The 27,051-nt window shown below is 46.4% G+C and overlaps 1 protein-coding gene across 5 annotated transcripts in view; it reads right to left on the bottom strand.

Moving 5' to 3' along the window:
- GRIA1 (glutamate ionotropic receptor AMPA type subunit 1) overlaps positions 1-17,868 on the bottom strand; it is a 401,004-nt gene extending 383,136 nt beyond the window's left edge. For 3 of the 5 annotated variants that reach the window (XR_011194162.1, XM_069199597.1, XM_069199600.1), the window contains exon 1: positions 17,306-17,737. Coding sequence is in view for 4 of the 5 variants with exons in the window: in XM_069199597.1 (XP_069055698.1) it covers positions 17,306-17,387 (82 nt within the window). In the remaining variant the exon portion in view is untranslated. Of the gene's footprint in view, positions 1-17,305 lie in introns of all 5 variants that reach the window. The other 2 variants (XM_069199598.1, XM_069199601.1) reach the window with 2 other exon arrangements.
- Between the last annotated feature and the right edge of the window lie 9,183 nt (positions 17,869-27,051).

Genomic DNA, 27,051 nt, shown 5'->3' with positions numbered 1-27,051 from the left:
ATTGTTTATGACAGATAATTTATGCACTTGAATGAGTCTAAAGCTGCATCTCCACATTACTATTTCTGTAATGTGCCTTAGAATTTTGTAATAAACCTTCATGGTTTGTCTAAATTCTGCTCTAGGACTCACGTTTTGCGTCAGTCCTTTCCTTATTTGCCTGTATTTTTAAATTCTGTTTTAAACCGTCTCTGGGACCCCTCGCCTCATGATTCTATATATGAATACCGTCCACAATCCACCAAACATTCTGACTATGCCATTGATGTACGGATTTTTCAGGGTACAGTTCTCTCACAGTACTGATTAAGTGCAAACTCTGCATGTGAAACTTATGTTACTGTGTGGTAACACCACACTAGTACATTGCAAATATGAGTTATCTCCAAATAATTGAGGAATAACCGAATTCACCAGTCACAAAACAACACTTAAACCCCAATTCAGGTGGTAAATGTATGCTGTAGTCTCTGTTCAGGGTCAGGTTGGAGGAAGGGGACTTTGAGATGTAGGGAAGAGATGGGGAAGCTAAGGAAAGAAAGTGGGGAAAAAGACTTGTACGCTGATGTCCCAGTAGTGAACAAAATGGGGGTGCAATCATTGGCCCACTTGGAGCAGAATTCCATGCAGTAATTCTATTCCGTCTGACCAGTGCTTAATTTGTAAATAGAAATGTGCCGGTGCCCAAAGCCCTCCTCTTAAAGATGTGGCTGCTGCAATTCAATTTTGGAACACTAAATACTGAGGCGGCGCAAGTCGAAGCCATCTCAGGCCTCTTCAATCCAAATAAAGCCACTCCCTCCTCCTTCAGCTCACTCTTGCAGCTTTCTACTTCCTTACTTTGTGACGCTTTTTCGTTTTTCCCTTCCTCCGTCTTTCCCATATGTGTCTTCTGCTCGCAGCAAATGCTTGAGACAGAAGAATAAGCCCCGGCCCTCAAAAATAAGCACAAATTAAGCACTGCGCCTGACTCATAATCAGGGCTATTGCGTGTTTTTATTTCACCTCAGGAAGCATGGTAAAAAACTATTACAACATCTGCGCTGCTGCATGTATATTTAGTGTGCAGAAAGAGATTACAAGTCTTTTCCCTGGCATTACTGATTTCACCCTCATGGACTGGTACCATTCAGTTATATTATTTCCGCGTACCGTTACTCACGTGTGTGAAGTTATTGCCCCCACAACAATCTTTCAACAATTTTTTGGCTCAGATACAAATATTTTCAAGCAGATGGGAGCGTGAGTGCATTAATTTGAAATGCTATCTTTGCACACATTCTTGCAACTTCGCAATGCTGTAGGTGAAAGGGGTGACAATTGCCAAACCTGACACTTTTTAATCGACTTTGGTATGATGAAAGGTTATGTCAGCCCTTTTGGGATTTAAACCCAGTTCCATATTTGTCATAGATCTACGCAGCAGACCCCTTTACCGCACAAGCTATTGTTTTTTGCTAGATTCAGAAAGATATAAACATGGGGAGTTGGTAGCTTATAGAGAAGACCAGTTAAAGAAATTCGAATCAGAATGCGCATTTAAATGGCTATTCTCACGATTTCAATTCACACGTTGTGTCATCAAAATAGATGATATCCAGCCTCGAGATTCGAAAAAGTCTATGACTGAGAAACTTGGTGGACAGGGGTCTGCGTCTGGCTTACCAGGGCACTTCAAGGAGATGCTTCCTTTACACTAGAATATTATCCTAAGATTTTGCCTTGAATCATTTAAGATAGAATCGGGTGACTCCAGGGGCACAGCTTGGTCAGTATGATGGGGTTCCAGAGCTTCAGATTTCCCAAAAATCACTCTGGCACATAATGTTAAAATACATCATAGGATAAGCAGAGTCCATGAAAGGGGCTTATGGGGCAGTAGAAAGGCAGGGGAATGAGGTTTAATAGAGGTACTAAGTGAGAGAAAGCACATTATTTTGTGAAATAACCAACATATTTGAAGCCTTGTGTGCATGTGTCTTTGTCTGTGTGTATGTGCAAATTCCTGGTTAAATCCGACAGACACCTCACCATACCAGACTGGAAGCACCTCTACCCAACACTTTATTACAAAATATATTTATTAGGGGGGTGTAACAGCCCAAACACCCCCCCGAAGCTACTCTCCTGGGTGTTTCTCACAACGCTATTAGATAGTCACGTGTTCTGCTGCACCTCTTGTCGGGGTGAATTCCCTCGCTTGGCTGGCCTTGTGTCAGTAGCAGGGGTTGTTCCCTTTCTGTTGCACTTTACTGTGTATTTTTCCGATTTTATGCTCGCCACAGCAAAGAAAACGCTTAACAACAACTTGGTGGAGCACAGAATGCGGATGATAATTCAGCATGAATGCAATCTAAGGCTGTAAAGCGCCACCCAGGGTCTCCATGACATTAGAGCACAGCCCGTGCTGAGTGTGATTTCAAAGGCCTCTGCATGAACTGCTGCTGGCATCAGCTCAAAACTAACCAAATTAGCATTTCTCTTCCCTTTCTTCTGCCGACTGTATCTATCTAAATTTGAGTCTTTCCGCTCACCATCACGAAGTCTGTGTGCCACCTGCAGGGGCACCAGGGTTCATTGAGACAATGCAAACAGTAATGAGATATTGCTTTTTATAGTATCTGTCATGCGCAGAAACATGGACAACACATTTGCTACAAATACTCAGCTCAGAGACACCCATTCTAACAGCCTCATCAGGATGAAAAGATCAATCACCTACATATTTCAAACAAATTCTAATCAAATGTACCTTCTCTGAAAAAAACAAAGGTTACAGGGATGTTGTAGTTAGGTTCTGAATTTACTTGAACAAAACCATAGAAATTCAGCAGTTAGAGTTTTTTCAAGTAACTATAACTCGCACGCTAAGGTAACTATAACTGGTGCCCACGCCAAGCATAGGTTTTTCGTTCAAAAATGTGACTGCTAATGTTTCATTCATACTTTTAAGGACGTTATAGAAGTTCTCATGACTGCTGGAATATTTGGGGTAATTAGCAGTGTATGGTGAGGGCCATGAATTTCTACATTTTTTTAACGTAAAGTAATTTTCATTATTATACGTTAATTCAACCACCACCGCACACAGCCTTCAGCCAGGCCCCTATAACAACCCAACCCCATGCGGAGCACCGCCTTCGGCCATGCGCAACAAAGGTTGGCCGCAGGGCCTGACCTGTGGCCAGGCCTTGTGACTAATGCCTATAACCACCTAACCCTGTGCTGCGCACAATGGTGGTTGGCCACAGGACATGGGCTTTGGCCAGTCCCTGTGGCCAACCCCTATAACAACCCAACCCCATATGCCCCACCCCTCCCCAGGCCGAGCTCAGCGCCAGGAACCACATCCCCTGGAGCCCGGCCTACACATGTAATTTTTTTAGGGGGGAAGAGGCCATGAGGCCTCCCTCTCCAGGCCAATCTTAGCTCGGGGACCCCAAACTCCGGGCCGTGGCCTATTGGTTATTTTTTGTGGGGATGTCAAAGCTGCAGCCAAGCAGCAACAAACAGCTATGTCCGGGGGTGGGCACCCCAGGATATAGCAGGAGTCTGCCCTGGGGGATGGCAATCCCCAGGGCTACCAGTGGCTCCGCGAGGGAGGCTACATGGTCCCCCTCCAACAAAAATAGTCCTGGTGGTGTGGTGGTCCCCAGGGCTTTGGGGGCCTAAAATGGACACCCTTTTTGTTTTTTAACATTTGCCCCATAGAGGAGGTGGTCCCCGGCTTTTGGAGGGGGGGCACACGGTCCCACTGATTATATATATAGGAGTACCTCAGGGAGGTGGTAGTTTCCAGGGGTGCGGTGGGGGGGTGGCCCCCACATACAATTTAAGATGCCCTGGGGAGGTGGTGGTCCCTGGGGCTGTGGGGGACACACAGCCCCCCGCACACAATTGAAGATTCCCCGGGAAAGTCGCAGTCCCCAGGCCTGCAGTAGGGTTATACAGCCACCCCGCATACAATTTGAGCAATGTGGGAGGTGGTAGTCCCCGCGGCTGCCCCTGCACACAGTTTCAGGGAGGTGGTGGTCACCCGGGCTGCAGAGGGGAGTCTGAATGGCTCCACTGCACACAATTTGAGCAATGCCCAGGGGAGGTGGTTGTCCCCAGGGCTGTCGGGGGCTGTATGGCCCCCTGCAAATAGTTAAAAGATTGGCCCGGGGAGGTGGTGGCCTCTGGGGCTGCTGGGGGGGCTGCATGGCCCCAATGCATGCAATTGGAGCAATGCCTAGGGGAGGTGGCAGTCCTTGGGTTTGGGGGGTGGCGAACGGCCCCCGGCATTATATTCATTTAAAGCCTCTGGGAGGTGATGGTGTATAAAAATGTAAATGTCCCCGGGATATGGCCCACCTGGGGGCCTCACAATTAACAAGTGCAGATGCTCACATTTTTTTAAAAAATGTTGCTGAAAATTTGTGAATTTCACAAATATGCGGCAAACATTTTTTTTAAATGCTCTTTAGCCCGGGGTCAGCGGAGAGGGCTGGGACCCTACCACAAGAGCTAAGGAGTCAGGTGTCCCTACCCTGGCCCTGTTTCCTTTTTTTTTGCACACTTTTGAAGCCGAGTCCCAAGGTGGCTGCCAACACTTACTGGTTTGAAGAATTGGCAGCCAATCAGAACTCTGCATTTGCCATGCATGACCTCTTGATCTTCCCAAAGTCGTTGCAGCCAGAGATATACAATTTGTTTTCCCCTAAAATATCTCAAAAACTACTGAAAGATTTATACTAAATAAGCAAAAGCACAATATGCATACCTAAAGCCAGCTTTCTGCCAAATTTGTTGTAATTCCGACAAGGGGTTTGGCCTGTAGTTGTGTCTAAAGGTCCTATGGGAATTATCATGGGAAATGCAACTTTTTCACTGCCCCTTTTTCTTGGTCCCCAGCTTGAGGGATCACTTCAAAACTTTCCGTGAGCAATATGAATCACGGGCACACCTTTTTAAAAAAAAATAATTTTGTGAAGATTCATCAAATGGCGCTAAAGAGATATGCAAGTCAAAAAACACTTTTTCTACGGAAACATGGCTCTAACTATAACTACCTAGTGGCGACCGCCACTAAGTAATATATATGCATATTTATGCAATAAACCACAAAGAAAAAAAAAACAGCACTTAATTTCGCTCCAGTGTAGTATAACTTGAATGCAGAAAGTCACAAAGTTCTCAGTTCAAATGCAGTCTTTATTGATTGACGAATATCAAAATGTTCTTACAAAGTTGCTACACAATCATTTCAATCAGATGAACCAAACCATACTTGTCAAATAGTTCATGAACAGCCAACACGTGTTTCTTCACTACATTTGACTTTTTCAAGGCTGCAAAGTATATGGTATGTATTAAATGTATGTCAAGCAATACAATATCTTATAGAACATGACATCCTATCACCTCCAAAACCGTGCAGGTTCAAAAGAAAAATCCATTAATACAGAAGTTCCCCAGAAATTGTGCACCAAAAAATGATTGATAAAGCAAGACCACAATCACCGTGAACAATGTAAGCCCAAAAGTGCAAAAAAAGAGTACCATGTTTAAGAAAGCCATGTGACAATTCATTAAAATATACCAACATGAGAACACAGGCAGAATACAACTAGTTAGTCAAATAAAACCATAACCTACTAACGAGTAAAGTAGTAGAGGAATGTAGCAGACCGTAAGTATGTGTACATTTGTGTCAAATAACTGTAACAGAACATAAGTAACTTCAGTTCTACGTCAGACCCAATAGTTCAAATTCCATAATGGAAGGAGGATGGAGAAAACATATATACCTGTTTCAAATAACCAGAGTAGCAAAAGAGTTATGGTGCCAAAGAGAAAAGTATCCCACACTGTTGGAGGGGACTTTACAACCATCATGAAGTACCTACCACTGCAATGTGTTTGGTAAGTGGATTTGTGATTAGGCCCATGGATGAACCAAGTTGCAAGATCCACCGGGTTGTAAGTAACATGACTCAGATTCAACCTTGGTCTACCCGGTACTGGCTCTGCCACTGTTGACCTGAACCAGTGGTCACAGGTGTAGTAGTCACAAACCAGAACCATGCCACCTGAACTAGGCCAGACAGAATACGATCCCCACTGGGAGAGCCATACTCAGCGCACTTCATCCAGAGTGCCACTGCCCCCATTTACCACTGAAAACTGGAAGTAAGCCTGCCCTCCCAGATCATGATGGGAGCACTTACCGGCATCTGCACAGGCCAATATGTCCTCCCCGCAAACATTATTTATCCGCTCTTGTAGCGGGGCCTGAAATGGTTTTATGTTTCACTAGATTACAGCTGAATTCTGTCCCTGGGGAGCAGCACTGACTGTCTCCCAAAAACCTCAAAAGTATTACCTGAATGCAGAAAAACAGTTTAAAACCCTCTTTTATATATGTGCAAACAGTAAAGTATTTGCGCTTTTACAAAACAATAGCACCCGCTGGTCCGTAAATCATTAATTACTATTGAATGGTTTATTAAGTTATGAATCTCTAGTCCCAACCCAACTCCGAGAGTGAGGCTTGGAAGGTTTGACTTTTCTATCCTGAGGGTCGAGTCTTAAGGTGCTGCACTTAATGCTCAGTTTTCAGACTCAGTAGTGACGTGCAGCCTCAGTACCACGGAGGTAAACGTCTCTGAGTGTCTCAGTCCGAGCTCAGTACCCCCTGCCTGCCACAGGAGTCCCGAAAAAGTTCCCACAGTACGCTTATCTCTCTCTTGCTGTGGGTTATAGTTTGATTTTGAAAGAAAAATAAATCCCGGCTCCAAAAACACTTGCATTGTCCACCAACTGCAATCACGCGCCCAAATTGAGCAGCATACCGAGTAAAACAAGTGAAACCCGGCTCTTCCTTCAAGACTTGATGCCAGTGTGATCGATCCCTGTTCTGAAGGCTGAACAAAGATCATCACAAAAGATGCATTAACCCTCTGATCTACGGTACATCACTCACTCTCTAGCCAAACAAGAATATCTCAGATTCGTTTCTCATTTGATCATATCTGAGTTGGATCGGAGGCTTGCAGTTCTGGTGAGAAAAAAAATCACCAATGGCCTGGTAATACCGAACCCCACAATCCCAACACAACCTCTCTCTTTCTGAACCTGGTCAAGCGTCCCTGGTGAAGACTTTTTTTTTTACCGCCGAGCTCTTCCACGACAGGCAATTACATTGCTGCGAAGAGATCATGTCATCAAACCTAGATTTAGTACCCCGTGTTCTAGCGGCGAGTTAGCGTTCATTTTTAATTCCACAGTCTCCTCTGAGCCGTGCCTCAGACACAAAGAAACCATCACTGCAGCGTGCCCGATCCCGGACGTCTTTCCTACGTACAGCCCCTCATCTAGAACGTAACGTCAGGGTAATTTCCGACGTCATCACTGCATCCCACGCTAGATCTGGTTATCACGTTACAGCAATATAGAATGTTTGTAGCTTCATTTATTGGCGAATTAAGCTTTTCTACCACAAATCATGGACAGAGTAACAGCGCAGTCCATCAGGTCAGGAGCAGCAAAGTATCCAGTTAACATGGTGATGAGAATGCCAGATGATGTGTAGGCCTGAGCAGTGATAGTACGTGTTGTATTTAAATGTAACAGCAACAGTCACAGGTCATTGCAAAGCTGGAGCTCGATCCAGGCTACAGGATCTTGGTGATTGCTGGAGGGTGTGAGGGACCCAAGTGTGGCTTGGAGAAAGGTCTTCTGACAGCTGGACTCCATGACACGCCTAATGGACGCTAGGGGTACTGAGAATTGCAAGAAGTAAAACTTTACTTATTTGGGCAGGGGAAGGTGTTTGACAGGATGAGACAATGCTCCCGAGGTCTGCTCACTTGCCCTATGTGCATGCAGAGTAGATCTCGCCTACACAAGACCTCTTCTAGACCAAATCTCTTCTATACCACTGCTGGTGGGCTGCAGCTAATTATAGCTGCCTCTTTCTTGGTCTCTTTACCTTATATGGGGCATCTATTTATCTATGTGCATTCCTAGAGTATATAGCTACCCATGGGCATCCCAGCTCTATTTGTGCCACATAAAGCAAGCCAGAGTGCCATACTCTTGGCTATTCCATTATATTATAATTCCATTTACGTATAACTTATTACCTCTGAGAAGGCAATTAAATGCTTTGCCCGTTGCATCACGTTGCTCTGAGCCTAAGGTTAGTAGTTAATCAAGTGGTTATTGGTTATTGATGGTTTTTGGGCTTAGCCCTATGCTTTCAAGGAAACTTTGCCATGAATTTACCGCAGTTTATTTGTGGTGTGACAGAGGTCATGCAGAGATCAACAGAGCTGCATGGTCAACGGCACATGCATGGTCCCAGCTTGGGAAGAACTTGCATCCTACAGGTTGATCCCCAGGAAGCCCTGCAAATGCATGCAGGTCAGGTTGATGTAGCTTTTAGTGACCAGAATAGAAGTCGTCATGTGGCATGCTAGCCTCTTTCTATGGGAAAACCCTGTTGTGGAAGAAGTTGAAAGTGCACTGATAACAAAGGAAAAGGGGCAGATAGTGCTGTAGGACATTACTTCTGCTTTAAGTTAAGTAGAAGGAAGTGATGGGCCATTCTGTGATCGGCAGTGAAAGGAAAAGAAAGTCAACGATTGTAGATTGGAGATGTGAGGTGATGAATGGGTAGATGAATATCTGGGTGCCCTTTACTGGCCTGGGGTTTCCATCTGTAATAACCGTGTCTGTCATCCCGAACTCACGTGGACTGAACTCTCAAACAGTGATGTAATGAAACCTAGAGTACAAAAATAGTTTGGGTGGCAATAGTAGGAATCTAACCCTTTGATGCTTTCTCTAATCTCATAAAATGGAATCTCTATTTATATCCAATACCTAAAGCATTACACATTGGACGTTCGAGATTAATGTACCGATACAGAGGACGCCGCGGGGGGATTTCGACCGCGGTCGTTGCCTTTCTTGATGATGGCTACTTACGTATACGATAGCCCTGATGAAGTCCGTGAGAGTACTGTTCTCATAGGACGAAACACGTGTTGGCTGTGGCTGTATGTGCTACATGGATACTGACTTCAATACTGTGTTTACTACATGAACATGGATGTCAAAGGACAATTCTGTGGTTACTATGATGAACTTTTTTGTTGAACAATAAATTGAGCTTGAAACTCTCCATGGTATTAATGCCATTATACATTACATATTGATATATTACTTACTTGGAATTATAGATTCATGGGTGCCCTGACAGCTGTGTTTCACATTGGTACAGTCAGTCTGTGTGTCTGCAAGTCAGAAGCAGCGGCCCACAAAACTTGCATTTTTTCTTTGGTCCCCTAAAAAGTCCAACTTGTTAGTTTTTCTCCTAGAGGTCTGTGACCATATAGGTGCCATCTGTCACTGGCTGCCAGCTGAGAGTAAGCTTTGGCTGGCTGAGCTAGGGGACACTAAAGTGCCCCCTATTATAATCTAAAAGGGCAACACTCCCCTGCCTCGCTTTGGGGATAACGCCCTGCTAATGGCAGCCTTCTGTAATTTGGAATACAGATTTGTTTAATGTACCTTTTGAGATAAGGTCTACCAGTGCCCATATATGTAAACTAAATGCTGTATCTCTACAAATAGACCTTCCTCCCCTTCCAGATTATATTTTAGCATTGAGTCACTCTATAAATGGTAACCCTCCTAGAGAGCTGCATGCTTTCAATATTGTGACTCCCATTTGGAAGGTGAACCCCTGAATAATTGACAGCATATTGTGAAACCATACAAGGAGTTGTTTGATGTCTGGCTTGGAATATAAATCTTCATTGTCTTTGAAGACAGGGAAGGGAGCATGCATAACTGTGCCCCTCACTTTTCCTGGCCACCTACAATTCCAAACAAAGTTCTTTTGTAATGGAGAGATCCTCCCCCCATCCAGATCCTTTATGATGCATAAGTACTGGGTCTTCACAGCCACAGCTTTTTAGAGCTACACGTGGAAGACCCATGTGGGTTGGAGAGTAAATCCTGGAAAATGGGAGCTGGATGCTGCCCACGGCCTCTGATCAGGGGATACAGCTGTAAGATGGTCTAACTTGATCCATAGTACCTGCATGACTGACTGAAGTGCGTTTCTAATGACCTGATGCACTGCAACAACATGAAAGGAACATCAGTGCTAAAAAGGCCCAGCCGTCCATCTTGCCGAGACTGCTGAGCTGTTCTTTGAAACTGTTAATGGGCCAAGATCTCAATGAACCACGGACCCTCAAGAAAAGACAAATACAATCAATAGAATCTGGTACTCTCAACCATAACCACAAGCTAATGAAGGCTCCATGACAAGAGGGACTTTAGCAAAACTTGAAAGAAAAGGTCCGGAATCAAACCAAAATAGAATTGGTTGTGTTGCATTAACTTAGTTTTTGGCCTCCGATCGGGCCACGGTAACAGAAACCCTCTGCTCTCTATCTAAAAACTGCTGACTTACCAGAACTAGGGGGCTGGCAGCTTTACAGTCTGAAATGCTATCAGTAATGGCTACTTTGTTTCTCAACCTCTTTTATTTAGTCGTTCAATATTGAATATAATGTAACCATATGATCTACTAACACCACCTATACAGTATTTGCATTCAGCACTTCAGAGATAGTCGTACCTCTGGTGTCATTAGCTGAAGGAAACCTGAAAAATCACAAAGTTTTACCCCCTCCGTGGTGACGCTGCCAGATTGGCTGCCCAGCAATTGGATTGAGTAGAGATGATTGATTCGAAGCCTGACGTCGTCACGGATGTCTGGTACTCGAGCTTGAGTCCTCACAAATCCTGAACCACGCATTTAAAAGGGCTTGTAGCCGCATTCCTGGCTGCCTAATGTTACACTTTGCTCAAACTGATTTAATATCTGGAAGAACAACAAACGTCTGCTTTTCACCTCCGCTCTCCATTTTCATTGATATCTTAATCTTTGTGCAAATACAAGGCAGCATTGTTCGGAGCAATACTCTTTTCTGGGCATTGAACATTGTTCATTTTAGGGAACAGCACACTGTATTTAGATCAACCTTCACTAAGCACTTGGGTGGTACTGGAAACTATGGTGGACTTGCCTAACCGCAAGCCCTCTTATGCAGCATGGTGGGCTTATCAAGGGAATGGAGTTTTACTTCCAGGAGCGCCCAGCAAACGACAGGATGTGGAGTACCTGCCACAAACACCTGGAGTACCTGCCACAAACACCACACACACATACACATGCACACACACAGGCACTCACAGATTGGCACTAGCACATGCACGCATGATACACACAACACATAAGCATAAAACACAAATACAAAAATGAAATGCTTTTGAAACTATGCATCACAGATAAACACACAATGGTAGCCACACACAAGTCATGTACAGACGCCAAGGCAACACTAGAGAAATTCATGTTTACACAAAGTCAGCTTCGTAAGCACATGTAAATTGAACATGATCAGGCACATTAAACCCTCACACATTTTCAGAATCAAACGCAAACGTATGTACTATATCAAGGCTTAAGCACGATAACAGGTGCACTGCCTCAGAAATGGATCTTGGACACACACATACATACACAAAGGCACCTCACACACACAGACATGCACACATCCACACACACTTGAAAGTACACACACATTCCTACCAAACACACACTCACGCACCCCATACACATATATTCAGACACAGATAGCACCCCCAATACACAAGCACACAGAGCCATATGATCTATCCTCTCCTCACTCCCACCCCCTCCACTCGCCATGCTTCCATATTCCATATTCCACCCACCAAAGGTTATAAAGCTTCTCTTGAGCGAATTACTTCTGCTAACTGCACACAACAGCGTCTTTAATGACCAGGCTGGGGAAATCAGGGAGGTGCTTCTATGAACATCCTAATGATACATCTACCCGGGAGGACATGCTCTTCAAACCCTTGCCCCCGCAAAATCAGCTCTTCTCTGCTGCGAAGAGAAAGAGGTTCCGCTGCTCAGTAACCTGCCGGGCCCTGCTTCGACGCTAGCATCAGGACAACAGATGGGATCAGGTCTGGGACAGATGCTGCCCCGCAGCTGTGTGTGGATTTGGGGATTTGGACAGTGAGTACGCCCCGGACTACATGCGCTCCTACTGTACATAGCTTACACCACAGTGGGATATTCATGTGTTATAGAAGATGCTACTTATCGGAATGACTAGAAGAGGCCAAAAGATGACACATTAGACCCACGGAAGGACTGTCTGACATATCTCAATAGTCCGCAGAAAAGGGAGCTACTCTCGGCACAGGATGGACAGGCAACCCCCACAGGCCCCGTTGTATTCATAGCACCCTACACTGTGTGGGGCATGATTTGAACATTTTTACCGGGGCTGTTTTTGGCTTCCTGTCCTGATCCCGCTAGCACTGAAGAGAACTACTGGAAATAAATGAATAAACTCAATGGCCATTATTTTTCAACCTTGGGAATTCAACTTGTGACTCATGAAAGATCTATTCTCGCCGCAGAGTCTGGAGGCACGGAATACGCCCTACGGAGCTTTACAAAATTAGCTCATGTACCCAGTGAATGCTGGAAATTTCTAGCACAAAGAATGTTTTGCATCAAATGACAAATCCAGTACTCAGTGCAAAAGAAAGAATCCAACCATCCCCCCATGGGAGAAGAAAAGCAAAAACCATGGTCGAGAACTCCATCTTCCGCTGTTTGATAAGAACTCCAAACCATTCATCTAAGAAGAATTACTGCTCTCATTTTGTCAAGAACAGAGTTCTGCATTGTCCAACAATGATCAGACTCCACTGATTTACAACGAGATTGATGTTTGCTACCATCTAACACAATCAATTCCTATCAATCAAAGTAGAAATACATCCAGACATCTCGCAGGAATGACATCCACCTCACTACAGTGGACAAGAAAGACAAAGAGGTCACCAACATCATATAAAAATATTTATATCTCCCATTTGACAAAAATAACAACTCCCACCAATCAAGAACAATATCGACAATGCAAAAGAAACTGCTACTACCCCACAACAAGAATTATTGCTATTACCTTTTATCATGTTAACATTCACTCATCAAACGACATCCCAAAAATGCTATCCAAGCATTCAAGAGAAATGACACATACCTATTTAAGAAGAATGACAACCACCAATCGAACATGAATGACATCCATCCAACCAGGATGATAGCCACTAGCATCCAACAATATTAACATTCACTCATACAACAAGGCTGACATCAACCATGAATGACACTTATCCAAGTAACAAGAATAGCATTAAGCACCACCCAACAAGAATGACATCTGATATCACACATCAAGATTGACCCATCCTAAAAGTGACATATTCTAACATCAAACTATAAAATCACCTGTGACCCAGTATATTTTGCATCACCTTACATCAAAATTGAATGGCATTCATTATCATACAACAAAAACGATGTGTTAATATATAACAAGAATTAAAAATATTACTCCTTACAAAAATCACCCCATCTGTCAAAAAGATGGCATCCACTACTAGTCAACAAGAATACCATCTTCTGTCATACAAGATTGAAATCACTTATATCCAATAACATTCGCTCAGCATATCCATTAACATTAACCTAGCAGACCAGAATGTTATTATTCACTTTCCAACACAAATTATACCAACAACCATTCAACACATAATCATGTAACAGGAATGACATCCATCATCATCCAGCTATAATGGAATCTTCTACCAACAAGAATGTCATCCATCATCTGCAGCAAAAATAAAAATAGTTAACGTTATACACAAATGAAACCTATGATCATCCAACAAGAACAATTAAACAAGGATGACGTCCACTGTTAACTAATACGATTAAGATTTGATACCACGTAACAAGAACAATATTCATTTTCATGTAACAAAAATTAGAATCACCATCACCCATCCAGCAAGTATGACATTAAATTATTCAACCCCAAAAATTGCAGACTCCTCACTTCAGCAAGATTTACATCGAAGACCATCTGACAAGAATAGAATCCACTACCTTCCAAAAAGAATGGAACCTTTTTGCACCCATCAGAAATGACATGTGCTACCATCAAACATTCATTAAGAATGATATATGCCACAATACACCAAGAATGGCATCAACTACCAGTCAATAAAAATGACAACCACTGTCACCCAAAAAGTCTGGTATCCACTGTCATCTAATAAAAATGTTAGCCACTGCAAGAATGCCATCTAGTACCATCCAATCAGAATCTGCTGCCTCAAGGACTGTCAGTCACTACCCTGCAGCTAGAATGACACTCATGCACAAGATTGGTAGCCGGTACCATCCAACAGGAATGACACCCAATACTATCCAACAAGACTGACATGCTTCAGTACAAGCAGAATGGCATCAGAACGAAACCCACTAACAATTAACAAGTTTTACATTCACCCACCCAACAACAAAGACTAACACAGATCAAAGAAATATGACATTCATTCCCGTACCTGACAAGAACAGTATCTTCAACTAAGTGACAGGAAAGGCATACTTCAATTTCTTTCCCCCTGTCATTCCCTTGAATTAAATTTTCACTCAAGGAAAAAGAGCAACACCCACTCTCCAGCTTACAAGAAACTAGGACCTCCACCCCATTACATAGGAACAGCTTTATACCACTTAAAAAGGACATCGACCCCCAGTCAACCGGACATCTAATCTTTGCCTTACATCCATAATATCCACCCTGTATTGTAATAAAGAGCAAAATCCATCCTTCTGATAAGAATGCCATGTGTTATTTTATAAGAATATCAACCCCGCTACAAGAATAATGGTGTAAGAATGACATTTACCTGTTCCTAGAAGAATGAAAACCACAGTACGAGTAAGGTCCACCCAAAGCTATAAGATTGCCATCCACCTTGTCGACTGTAAATGACATCCACTATATCCCAATAAAGAAGGTATCTGCTCTGGTCTGTAAGAACTCAGGCCCAGATTTAAGAGGGCCTAGCGCCATCCTAACGACACATTAGCATCATTTTTTATGCTAATGTGGAGTTAGATAGCCAAAAATGCTGCGCCATATTTACAAAGTGGTGCAATGCTTGCATTGCACCATTTTGTAATCCCTTGAGCCTCACTATACAAGCGCCAGGCATAATGTATGCAAGGGGCCATTACCCTGTTAGGGGGGGGTTGAAAAAATGGCGCAAAGAAATCTCAGAGATTTCTTTGCGTCATTTTTATCGGCGTTTTTAACACCTGCTCAGAGCAGGCGTTAAAAGGAGTCTCCCATTGTTTTCAATGGGCCTCTGGGTGCTTTGCAGGATTAGTGTCAACATTTTTTACGCTAATTGTGTAAAGCGCTGAACTAGCGTCAAAAATGATGACGCTAGTTCCCTAACTACTGCCATAGTGCACTGTATATTAAAAACAGGGCACACATGGTGGCATTAGTGGGGCAGTAAGGGGTGCAAGAAAAGTGCTGCACTAGGTGCAGAGCCACTTTTCATAAATCTGCCCCTGAATTCTGTGAGACTGACATCCACCATAAGGACAACCTCGCATGATTACCTGCAACCTCATACTACAAGAATCACATTCTCTAACAACCGCTTTCATTCCACTTTAAAATAACTATTTGCCCCATCCTACAACTATTACACTGGTTTAATCCTGTAAAAATGATATCTCACTCATCCTATAGGTGAGACGCCCACTCCATCGCAGCAGTCCCCCACACCACCCGACAGCAACGCCAAGAATCGTAATTCTATAAGGACTTCTAGAAACTCCAGCCTATATATCTAGACCATCCTATCATATAAGAAAGGCATTCACTAATCTACACCATCCTGTGAGAGCCATAAGGTCCACGCCACCTGAAAATAACATGCTGAACTCTAATGCTATTACAACAGCATTTAGTTCATCTTATAAGAAATATATCATGTAATCCTATAAGAAAGGTATTCACTAAAGAAACTCACTAACCCATCCTATAAGACCGATATCCAGCTGGAACGACTGAGACCCAGTCTGACAAGAACGTCGTACCCCGGCCCCGCCCCTTCTGAGAGGAACAGCCCCCACCCCCTCCTCGCATCGATCTCATTCAACAGCGTGGAGCAGCGCAAGTTTCTGTGCAAATGTGCAGAGCTCCCCCCGCCTCCCCCCTTCCAGGGCAGTCATCCGCGCTCAAGAGTGCCGAAGGGTAGAGGGAGGGTGGGGGCGCACCCCTTAGAAAAGCATCCTGGAGGGGCAGGGGGGAAGGACCACCGGGTATGCGCTGCATTATTCGAATGGCCATTTTAATAATCGTGCGGACAGGAGCGGGGGCTCCGGTTTTGCCTCCAGAATGGCTTTAGCCTAATAAAATGTGATGCGATTACCGTCAAATTAACGCCATGGGAATGCTTCACGTGGGGAGGGGAAGGGAGTTGGGAAGGGAGTTGGGAAAACACGACAACAGCCTTAATATACATATACAGAGAGTACGAACGAACGGTGGGAGGGGGGCTCCACCTGACGGGCACTGTCACAGAGCCCATGTGTCTTTGTGCCGCTGCGTGCTTTGGACATACTATGAGAGCCATACAAATCTCCCCCGTGACATCCACCCAGGACCAAGACACACCAGGAAACAAAGCAGCGCGAGCGTGGATCTGGTCCCACTGCCACCTGCTGCCATTGTTCAGACATAGAGGCACCCATAGGTACCAAACAGCGGTGCTGGCTTAAACGCCAGGGCTTCCGATGCATAGGTTGGCGTGGGGGCATTGCAGGGGGCTGAGGTTTGCGGAATTTTGGGAATGTCGGCTCATAATTTCAGAGTGGAGGGATAGGTCAGCCATGCATTAATACGGCCGAGGGGTCTCAACTTGCTATTTCCTCCTCAAGATTTCACCCAGTCCCTCTTTACCAACTGTTACATCCGTACTGTTCACACCCAATGTGCCCCCCCCCCCAACCTCCGTTATACATCATTCTGCGTTGCAATGTCCAAGTCTACGAACCGGTGCACAAGATATCTCGATGTCTGAATGATCACCAAATGCTGTTTGTCGAGGAGCGGCGTGCTGCATCAGCCCCCCACCTCCGTGCACCCCCCAACCTCCAGACACCCCCCACTACATACATAGGTAACATTTCATAATGCTATCTTCATAGCTAAGCAGGGACCTCTCTCGGTGTTCCGATGGGAGAGTGGGTTGAGGGTTTCTATGAGGCACGCCATCACCCCTCCTGTTGCGCCCCGGGGCCCCTCCCAGGGGCCACACTCACCGATCTGGATGTTGTTGGGGAAGTTGACCCCGCACACGGCGCCTATGAAGCTGGTGCAGAGCAGGGCCAGGAGCCGCAGCATCCTTCCTGTAGCATTGGCGAAGCAGAGGGCGCCCAGCCTCCCACCATAGGCGCTGCTCCCCCCTGCGGGAGCCGCTCTCCCTCCCGCCCCCCTTGGCTCCTGCTGCCGCTGGCTGCTGGTGGGCGCTCCTCTTCTGGGGGGCAGGAAGCCGTCCAGGGCGCAGGGGTGGTGCTTGGTGTTTTTGGGTGCTGCTTGTTGCTCCCCGCGCTCGTGCTCGGTTCCCCCCTCTGCCTCTCCGGATCCCGCACTTGAGATGCCGCCTTAACCGCAAGTGACAGCAGGATTAACTGTGGCAGGGAGAGGGAGAGGAGGAGAGAGCGCCCTCCTTATTCACAGGCTCCCTCCCTCCCTCTCTCTGCACTCTGTCAGGCTAATAATCTGCCTTTCTTTGCAGTCACACTGCTCACAGACTGGTCTCCCATGGACCCCGACCCCGCTGCCCTCGTGCACACCTGCTCTCCTCTGCTGACCACAGCTTTCCGGTCTTAATTGTGAGACCCGGTCCTAATTGTGAGACCCTAGCCCCCTTCCGTCCCCCGTCCCCCTCTCACCCCCACCCCCAACCCTAAAGGTTTCCTTCAGGCCATTTAAGCGAGAGGACGAAGATGTGTCCAGATCCAGTCTCCCGCTGCCCACACCCCACCGCCACAAGCCTGAGTCAGCACTTTCACTTTCTAACTATTTTACGTGCTTTGGGGGGAAAATTGGAAATAAAGGGCGCGAGGGAAGTAAAAGGTAAGGAGGAAGTAAAGACCAAAACGCATAAGGGAAGAGGGGAAAGAGAAGGCAAAGGGGCAAGAAAGAAAGGAGACGGAAAGATACAAATATAACAGCGAGAACAATTGAAGGGGATTATGTATAGGGGAGAGAGAAAGGCAGTAGAGGAAAAGAGACAACGCAGAAACGCGGGTACGAGAGATAAATGCAAAAACATTGAAGAGAAATTAAAATGAGAAGGAAGAAAGGAATGTATAGGAAAGTGGTGCAGGGGAAGGAAGGAGCAAAGAGAAGACATCAGGGAAAGAAACTGGGAGGGGAGACTACAGAAGGGGGCGCAGCGACAGAAGGAAAGACAGCAAGAAAGAACAGGCGACCCGTGAACAACACGTGTCCATGGACTGATTTCCAAAACGTCCACACATATATTTTGCGATCCCTCACTGACCCAGCCGTCTCCCCTCCCGTACAAACAGGTGTTGAACCCAAGGCTCAGCACTGCAGGGATCACTACTGCCTATGGCACACTGTATGTGTCCATAGCTCACCTCCATCCCCGGACACCGAGGGGTTCTGCACATCGCCTCCACATACCTTCAAGGAGATGGGACCCTAACCTGGCTCTGCAGATATTCTCACTGGCTTGATTCCACGTATCTGTTCAGATGTCTCTACTGCTACTTTCATTGGCCACGTTGCAGGTCGGCTTCTCCTGCTTCCTCGAAAGAGAGTAGCCCGTAAGATAAACTATTTTCACTTTATACCATGTCCCAAAAAGTCCTAAGCGAGTGGTCGAGCCAAGCAAACCCCACAGATCCTCGGGAGATTGTTCCCCTTAAGGTAATTCTGAAATTCTCAGATTTCCTTCCTTTGCTCTTTTTTCCGTCATCCATCTATGCCTCCATCTTTCTTTTTATTCATCCTTCCTTCTTTTTTTACTACCCCTTCATCCACTATGCATCCAATCATTCATCACTCTATCTTTTCTCTCCATCCATTCATCCTAGTTGGGACAGAAAAGTCCCTCAAATGGTGACATGCTTGTACCCTTGCCCTGAGTGTCCCAACTGCACTGATGTCTGGATCCCCGGTGCTGATTGTCGTTGTCATGGTGATCACTGATTATGTGCATGCATCATGACATTGGCCTGTCTCACGGATTGCCTTAATTTTGGACAAGACGGGATCCGAAAGCACTACTCTTGTATTGGTGGTACTGTCTTTGCCAGCAGTTAAGCAGCACGAGTACCTTGGTGGCAGCAAACTGTGTAGTGATCAGTGGAAGTGAACAGGCCTTTTTTCCTGTGTCACTGGAGTGAGGCCTACTTGCTCACTTATGTAAAGTTCAGCTGCTGTGTGCTTAATTCACCCGTGGTTTACATCAGGTTAGCATGTAGCATTATTCAGTGTACGTTTATGCATGTTGGGAAAGATCCGGAACAACGCGCCTGGAGCCACGCCTGCATTGTTCACGCAAACGAAGTAACGCTTGCCTGAACAACGCAGGCTTTTTTCTCTGCCTTAGCCACGCATGTGCTGAACAATGCACATGCGTAGTTAAGGCAGAGAAAAAGGAAGATCCATCAGGAGAGGACATGGTAAGGTAAGTGGGGCTGGTGGTAGTTTTTAGGAGTGGTGGCGGGGGTGAAGGGGTTGGGGTGGTTAGGTTATTTAATTTTTTTTAAGGGGCGGGGTGGAAGGGTCGGAGTTATTTTGTTTATAGGGGCGGGGTGAATAATTGTGGTAGTTTTGTATTTAGGGATGGTGGGGGGTATGGTTTTTAGGGGCGGGGTGGGTGGCCAGGGTAATTTTGTATTTTGGGGTTGGGGTAATTATGTTTTTAGGGTGGGTGGGGGGCGGGTTTTTAAGGGTGAGGTTGGGGTAATTTTGTATTTAGAGTGAGTGGGGATGGGTTATTAGGGGTGGGGGATTCTGGGTAATTTTGTATTTAGGGCCGGGGGTGGCTTTTTAGGGGTGAGGGGTCGGGGTAATTTTGTATTTAGAGTGGGTGGGGGGTTGGATTTTTAGGGACGGGGTTGGGGTAATTTTGTATTTAGGGCGGGTGGGGGCAGGTTAGTAGGGATGGGGGTGGGGGGATTGGGGTAAGTTTGTATTTATGGCAGTGTAGGGGGTCGGAGTTATTTTGTTTATAGGGGCGGGGTGGGGGATTGGGATAGTTTTGTATTTAGGGAATGTGGGGGGGCATGGTTTTTAGGGGCGGGGTGGGTGGCCAGGGTAATTTTGTATTTTGGGGTTGGGGTAGTTATGTTTTTAGGGCAGGTGGGGGGCGGGTTTTAGGTGTGAGGTTGAGGTAATTTTGTATTTAGGGTGAGTGGGGGTGGGTTATTAGGGGTGGGGGTGGGGGATTCTGGGTAATTTTGTATTTAGGGCCGGGTTTTTAGGGGTGAGGGGTCGGGGTAATTTTGTATTTAGTTTGGGGGGTCAGGTTTTTAGGGGCGGGGTGGTGGGTTGGGGTAATTTTGTATTCAGGGCAGGTGGGAGTCGGGTTTATAGGGGCGGGTGGGGGTGGGGGTTGGGGTAATTTTGTATTAAGGGCAGGTGGGGGATTGTTTTTTTAGCGGCGGTGTAGGGGTAATTTTGTATTTAGGGCGGGTTATTAGGGATGGGGTAATTTTGTATTTAGGGCAGAACGAGTTTTTAGGGGTGGGGTTTGGGGTAATTTTGTATTTAGTGTGGGTGGGGGGGTCGGGTTTTTAGGGGAGGGGTTGGGGATTTGTTGTAATTTTGTATTCAGAGCAGGCGGGGGTTGAGCTTTTAGGGGCAGGGGTTGGTGTAATTTTTTATTTAGGGTTGGTGGGGGTGGGTTATTAGGGGTGGCTGGGTCGGGGTAATTTTTGTATGTAGGGAGGGGGTGGGTTTTTAGGGGTGGGTGAGTCGGGTAATTTTGTTTTTGGGGAGGGTGGGGGGTTGGGTTTTTAGGGGTGGGGGTGGGGGGTTGAGTTTAATTTTGTATTCAGGGCAGGCAGGGGGTTGGGTTTTAAGAGCGGGGGGTCAGGGTAGTTTTGGCTTTAGAGGTTGGGCAGTTTTATTTTTGGGGGGTGGTGGGCAGTTTTAGGACTCAGGGTGGGTGGAGGTGTATCGGGGTCGTTTTTAAAGGTGGGGGGGTGGGGTACTTCTGTTTTTAGTTGCAGGGGTGGGGGGTCGGGGTAATTTTGTCTTTAGGGGTTGGATTGTTTTATTTTTGGGGTGGGGTCGGTTTTAGGGCTCAGGCTGGGTGGGGAGTATCAGGGTAGTTTTTAAGGGTGGGGGGGTCGGGGTACTTCTGTTTTTAGGGTGGGGAGGTGGCATGAGACAACCACGCATGCCGTTTCCACACAGGCCTTTACTAGGCATGCCTTTACAACGAAAAATCGTAAAGGCATGCATGGTAAAGGCATGCGTGGTAAAGGCATGCGTGGAAACAACGCAATCGTTGTTCCGACCGCATTGTTCAGGCATGCGTGGTTGCCGCATGCATGGTTCCATCATACATACATTTGTGTTGTATGTATTTGCTGGGTTATATGCACAACAGATGGTACAATGATTGGAAGATGTAGTGATGTGGAGCGTGTGTGTGTTATATGCATGTTCTAGATGCATGTGTGCCTGTGAATGGCACAATACATTGACGATTCTCAGATCCATTTTGAGAGACCAGGGTTGGCGTGAAGACATGAGGAGGTAGAAGTATCCCCCAGGAAAATTTGTGGATTGCTGCATTCCTGTGAGTTGTGTAGGACACAATGGAGGAAGGGAGAGCCTGGCTTTTCAGCATAGCTAAAAGAGTGGTCTTTGATTCAGAGAAAGATCACTGGAAAGCGGACTGGGCACATTTCAGGAAGGAGATAAGGCTGATAGGAGAATCATAAAGACTAGGGCCCAGGGGTATTCTTTAGATACACATATTATTGAGGCTAACATCCAAGTGTGGAATGCTAGTCACTCCCATAGCCTGTGATGTGTGGCTATCAGCTTTGAAATTGCTCTTGCTGTGACGGACTGCTTTCTGTAGGAGGGGCAGGACTGAGGAGAGGACACTTCAAAAGAAATCAGACCCCCAGCATGAACTTCAAAACTCATACTCTAAATTGCTTTTGTAGTCTGGAAATGGATTATACGAAGAGGAGGTTGAGGCCCCCAAAATTATCAACTTCCAAGCTGCCAGTCGGGATGTGTGAGGAAGAGAAGCTCTGCAAGACTTCTACCTGACCAGGACAGGACTAAAGCTTAAGGCCTGCTTGTTTCCCAGCTGGGTGAGGGGATACCACCCAGGGAATCGAAGTCTACGTGTCCCAGTGAGCCCTGTGAGGAAGAGGAGAGTGAGGTCCAGTGGGAGACCTTGGCGATTGGATCTCTGAAACTAGGTTTGAGGAACAGTTTCTGCAATGATTTCTGTCATAGCCCTTGTGCAGCTGGAAGTTGGAGACCCTGTATGCCTGGTGGGGATGTCGTGAAGTTTACTACCATGTTGATCAGGCCTTGGCCCATGTGAGGAATTAAGACATGCCCCTGTGTGCCTGATAGGGCCACCGTGATGATTACTGTTGTGCTGATTGGTCCATAGCCCTTGTGCAAAATGAAGTCAGCAGCCCACTATTCCAGTTGGGGCTGCCTTTAAGATTATTGCCATGCTGATCGGGCGGGAAGCCCTGGTGCAAGTGAAGATGGCAATCCTGTATGCCAGATGGGGACGCTGTGAAGATTACTGCCGTGCTGAACTGGCTACAGCCCATGTACAGAATGAGGAAAGTGATCCCGTATGACACATTGGGGCCACCGGGAAAAAGGTTAGGAGTGTGGCCTGGTCAAAACTGCCATTGACAGGAAGAAGTTGCCATGGTAATCCATGCAGACCTTAGCCCTGACTGAGGATCTGCACCAGTATCATCAAATTCACCCACTCTCCAACATGGAAGAGGATCCAAGGAAAATTACTGGTATCAGAGGAACTTTGAGGACATCTGTCTGCTATCCCTGCAGAACAGCATGCGAGGAGCTCAAAGTCACCTCACTGCTGCCCCTGCTGGGACACACGTGTGATACTCACATGAGACAGATGCAGCAGCCTCTGCTCTCTCAAGCAGGGTGCTCTTGGAGATACAGGTTATACAGGTCCTGCTGGTGCGGGTATGACTCAGTTATGGGCTAGAAGGAACTGGGGGAAATTGCCTGCCTTGTAGCAATTTGGAGCTGAAACACTTTTCACTTTAAATGGAGCTAGAGTTGAATTCCTGAGACTTAAGCTATGCGTGGGTCTTAACCTGAATGTCACCCATAGAGTATGGGAATAACCATTACCGCTAGCGAGAGGTGAATGAGATTCAGGAACATCCTAATGAAACACCTTAGCCCTAACTAATTGTATTGTTTGTGAATTGCCATTTTTTGTTGGTATATAAATACTCCCTGTTAGACTTTTCATCCTTGGCGTGGTCTCCCTTAACATTTTGCCTGTTTCCCAGATTGTTGATGTGTGCTGGACTCTGTCTTTGCTGTTTTCGTTACTCTGGGCACTTTCCCACTGCTAACCAGTGCTAAAGTGCAAGTGCTTCTATACAAAATGTGTATATAATTGGTTCTTCCAAGATTAGCATATTTGATTACTAGTAAGTCCCTAGTACAGTGCACTAGAGGTGCCCAAGCCCTGTACATCAACAGCAAAGAGCTCTTCAGCATCATTAAAGAGCTCTCCACCCCAGGGCCTGCTCCAACGAATCCCGCCATCACAGGAGCTCTGCAACTCACTTGCATCCCACTTCCGTTGAAAGATAGAAGAAATCCACAACAGCTTCAACTCCCAAACCCACCAGCTAAATACAAACACCCACAAACTCTACGCTCCAAGCAACATCCACCTCCTCCACACATGGACTCCTGTCAACTCAGAAGACACCGCCAGCACCATGGCTGCCATACACTCCGGATCACCATCTGACCACTGCCCACACCACATCTTCAACAAAGCTAACACCATCATCACTCCCCATCTCTGCCACACCATAAACAGTTCCTTCGAATCAGCCACCTTCCCAGAGGGATGGAAGCACGCAGAAATCAACGCCTTGCTAAAGAAACCAAAGGCATACCCTGACGACACCAAGAACTATCGACCGATCTCCCTCCTCCCCTTCCCAGCCAAGGTCATCGAAAAAATCGTGAACAATCAACTATTCCGGTTCTTGGAAGACAGCAAGGCACTCAACACCTCCCAAACCGGATTCCGCAAAAACCACAGCACCGAGACCGCACTCATTGCTACCACAGACAACATCAGGACCATGCTCGACGAAGGAGAAACAACAGCACTCATCCTCCTGGACCTCTCCGCAGCTTTCGACGCGGTATGTCATCACACTCTCCGCACATGCCTCCACAATGCTGGAATCCGTGACAAAGCACTGGACTGGATCTCGTCATTTCTCACGGGCAGGACCCAGAGAGTCCGCCTCCCGCCATTCCTGTTAGAAGCCTCTGGAATCACCTGTGGCGTCCCTCAAGGATCTTCGCTCAGCCCCACACTTTTCAACGTGTACATGGCCCCCCTCGGCAATATCGCAGGAACATACCACATCAACATAATTTCCTATGCTGACGACACTCAGCTCATCATCTCCCTCACGAAAGACCCCACCACTGCAAAGGACAACCTCCATAATGGGCTCCACGCCATTACCAGCTGGATGGAATCAAGCCACCTCAGGTTGAACGCAGACAAGACAGAATTACTCATCTTCGGCACCAACCCTTCAGCTTGGAATGACTCCTGGTGGCCCACCTCCCTAGGATCCGCACCCTCACCCACCACCAACGCACCCAACTTGGGCTTCATCTTGGATTCCACACTCAGCATGACTCAGCAGGTCAATGCCATCTCCTCTTCCTGCTACAACACCCTCCGCCTGCTCCGCAAAATCTTCAAATGGATTCCCATCGAAACAAGGAAAACCATCACCCACTTGGCTTTTCAACCAGTAGCTCCCCCCCAGCGCCTTGAGACCCTACCGGGTGAGTAGTGTGCTCTATGAATCCCTGATTGATTGATTGATTGAATGCTACTAGTGGGCCTGCAGCACTGGTTGTGCTACCCACATAAGTAGCTCTGTAATCATGACTCAGACCTGCCACTGCAGTGTCTGTGTGTGCAGTTTGTAACTGTAAATTCAACTTGGCAAGTGTACCCACTTGCCAGGCCTAAACCTTCCCGTTTCTTACATGTAAGACACCCCTAAGGTAGGCCCTAGGTAGCCCCAAGGGCAGGGTGCAGTGTATGTTTACGGTAGGACATATAGTAAAGTGTTTTATATGTCCTAACAGTGAAATATTGCTAAATTCTTTTTTCACTGTTGCAAGGCCTGTCCATCTAATAGGTTAACATGGGGGCTACCTTTAAATATGATTAAAGTGTAGATTCTCTTTGGGAGTGGATAGACATGTGGAGATATGGGGTCTCTGAGCTCACAATTTTAAAATACATATTTTAGTAAAGTTGATTTTAAGATTGTGTGTTTGAAAATGCCACTTTTAGAAAGTGGGCATTTTCTTGCTTATACCATTTCTGTGACTCTGCCTGTTTGTGGATTCCCTGTGTGGGTCAGTTTGACAGTTGGGCTTGTTGCACCTCTCACTAGACAGTGACAAAAGGGAGTTGTGGTGTAGCCATCTGTGCTAGGAGGTAGGAGGGGTGGTCACTCACACCTGAAAGGGCTGTGCCTGCCCTCACACAATGCAGTCTCCAACCCCCTGGTGTGTGTCTGGGGCCTGGCCTGGGCAAGGAAGGATTTCACAAGCAAGAGAGTCTTTCCTTTGAAGTAAGCCTACTTCAAAGGGCAAAATGGGTATAAGAAAGGCACCCAAAACCACAAACGTTCCAACACTTCTGGAAACCAAGAGGAACCTCTGCCTGGAGAAGGGCTGAAGAACTGAGGAAGAAGAGCTGCCCTGCCTGTGACTGTGCTTTGTAGTGCTATCCTGCAGTTGCTGCTTCTGCCTGTGCTAGAGGACAAAGAGTGGACTTTGTGCTGCCTCCCTTCTTGTGAAGAACTCTCCAAGGGCTTCATTTAGAGCTTGCCTCCTGTTGTTTGAAGTCTCAGGGACAGCAAAGACTTCTCGCTGCCAGCACCTGCAGCCTCTGGAGAGATTCCTACTCTGCCAAGTGGGACTTCCAGTTCCTTGGACCCTGAGAAGAGAAGCTGGCAGCCTAAGACTGAGAAATCCACGCACAGACCGCCGCGTGGGGAAAAAATAGACCCAGCTCCGATCTGTGGCTGAAAAATCGATGCGCTGCCGGCTTTGCGGCTGAAAATCAACGCTTGCCTGCAATGTGACCGGAAGATCAACGCCCGCGGCTGGATAAATGACACGCAGCATCGCTGATGGAGGCTGGTGAGATCGCAACCCGCGCTGCGTGGATTTCGGACCACTGTGCTGCTGAATTTCTGATGCAAACACAGCTGGGCGTGTAAAAACGACGCAAGGCCTGCACGGACCCGAGAGCGCTGACCAGATTGACGCATCGCTCTCCTGTGGACAGAAGAAACGACGCACAGCAACCCGACTGAAGAAGAAACAATGCAAGGTCTCGCTCGTGAGTGAAATCGACGCACCGCAAGCCCTTTTTGGCCCACACTCGCCCGTGCTGGGTTATTTTTGATGCACCCAAGATACATGTGTTTAAAACTACATGAGGACTCTGTTTGATTTTTAAGTGATAACTTGACTTGTGTATTGTGGATTTTTGTCACTTTGGTCTTGTTTTGTTTAGATAAATATTTTCTATTTTCTAAACCTGTGTTGTGTCATTTTGTAGTGTTTTCATTAAGTTACTGTGTGTGTTGGTACAAATACTTTACACCTAGCACTCTGAAGTTAAGCCTTCTGCTAGTGCCAAGCTACCAAAGGGGTGAGCGGGGGTTAGCTGAGGGTGATTCTCTTTTACCCTGACTCA

Source organism: Pleurodeles waltl, chromosome 7 (assembly GCF_031143425.1).
Source record: "Pleurodeles waltl isolate 20211129_DDA chromosome 7, aPleWal1.hap1.20221129, whole genome shotgun sequence".
Lineage (NCBI taxonomy): Eukaryota > Metazoa > Chordata > Amphibia > Caudata > Salamandridae > Pleurodeles > Pleurodeles waltl.
The sequence above is the reverse complement of the archived record's forward strand: the minus strand, read 5'-3'. Positions and strand labels throughout refer to the sequence as shown.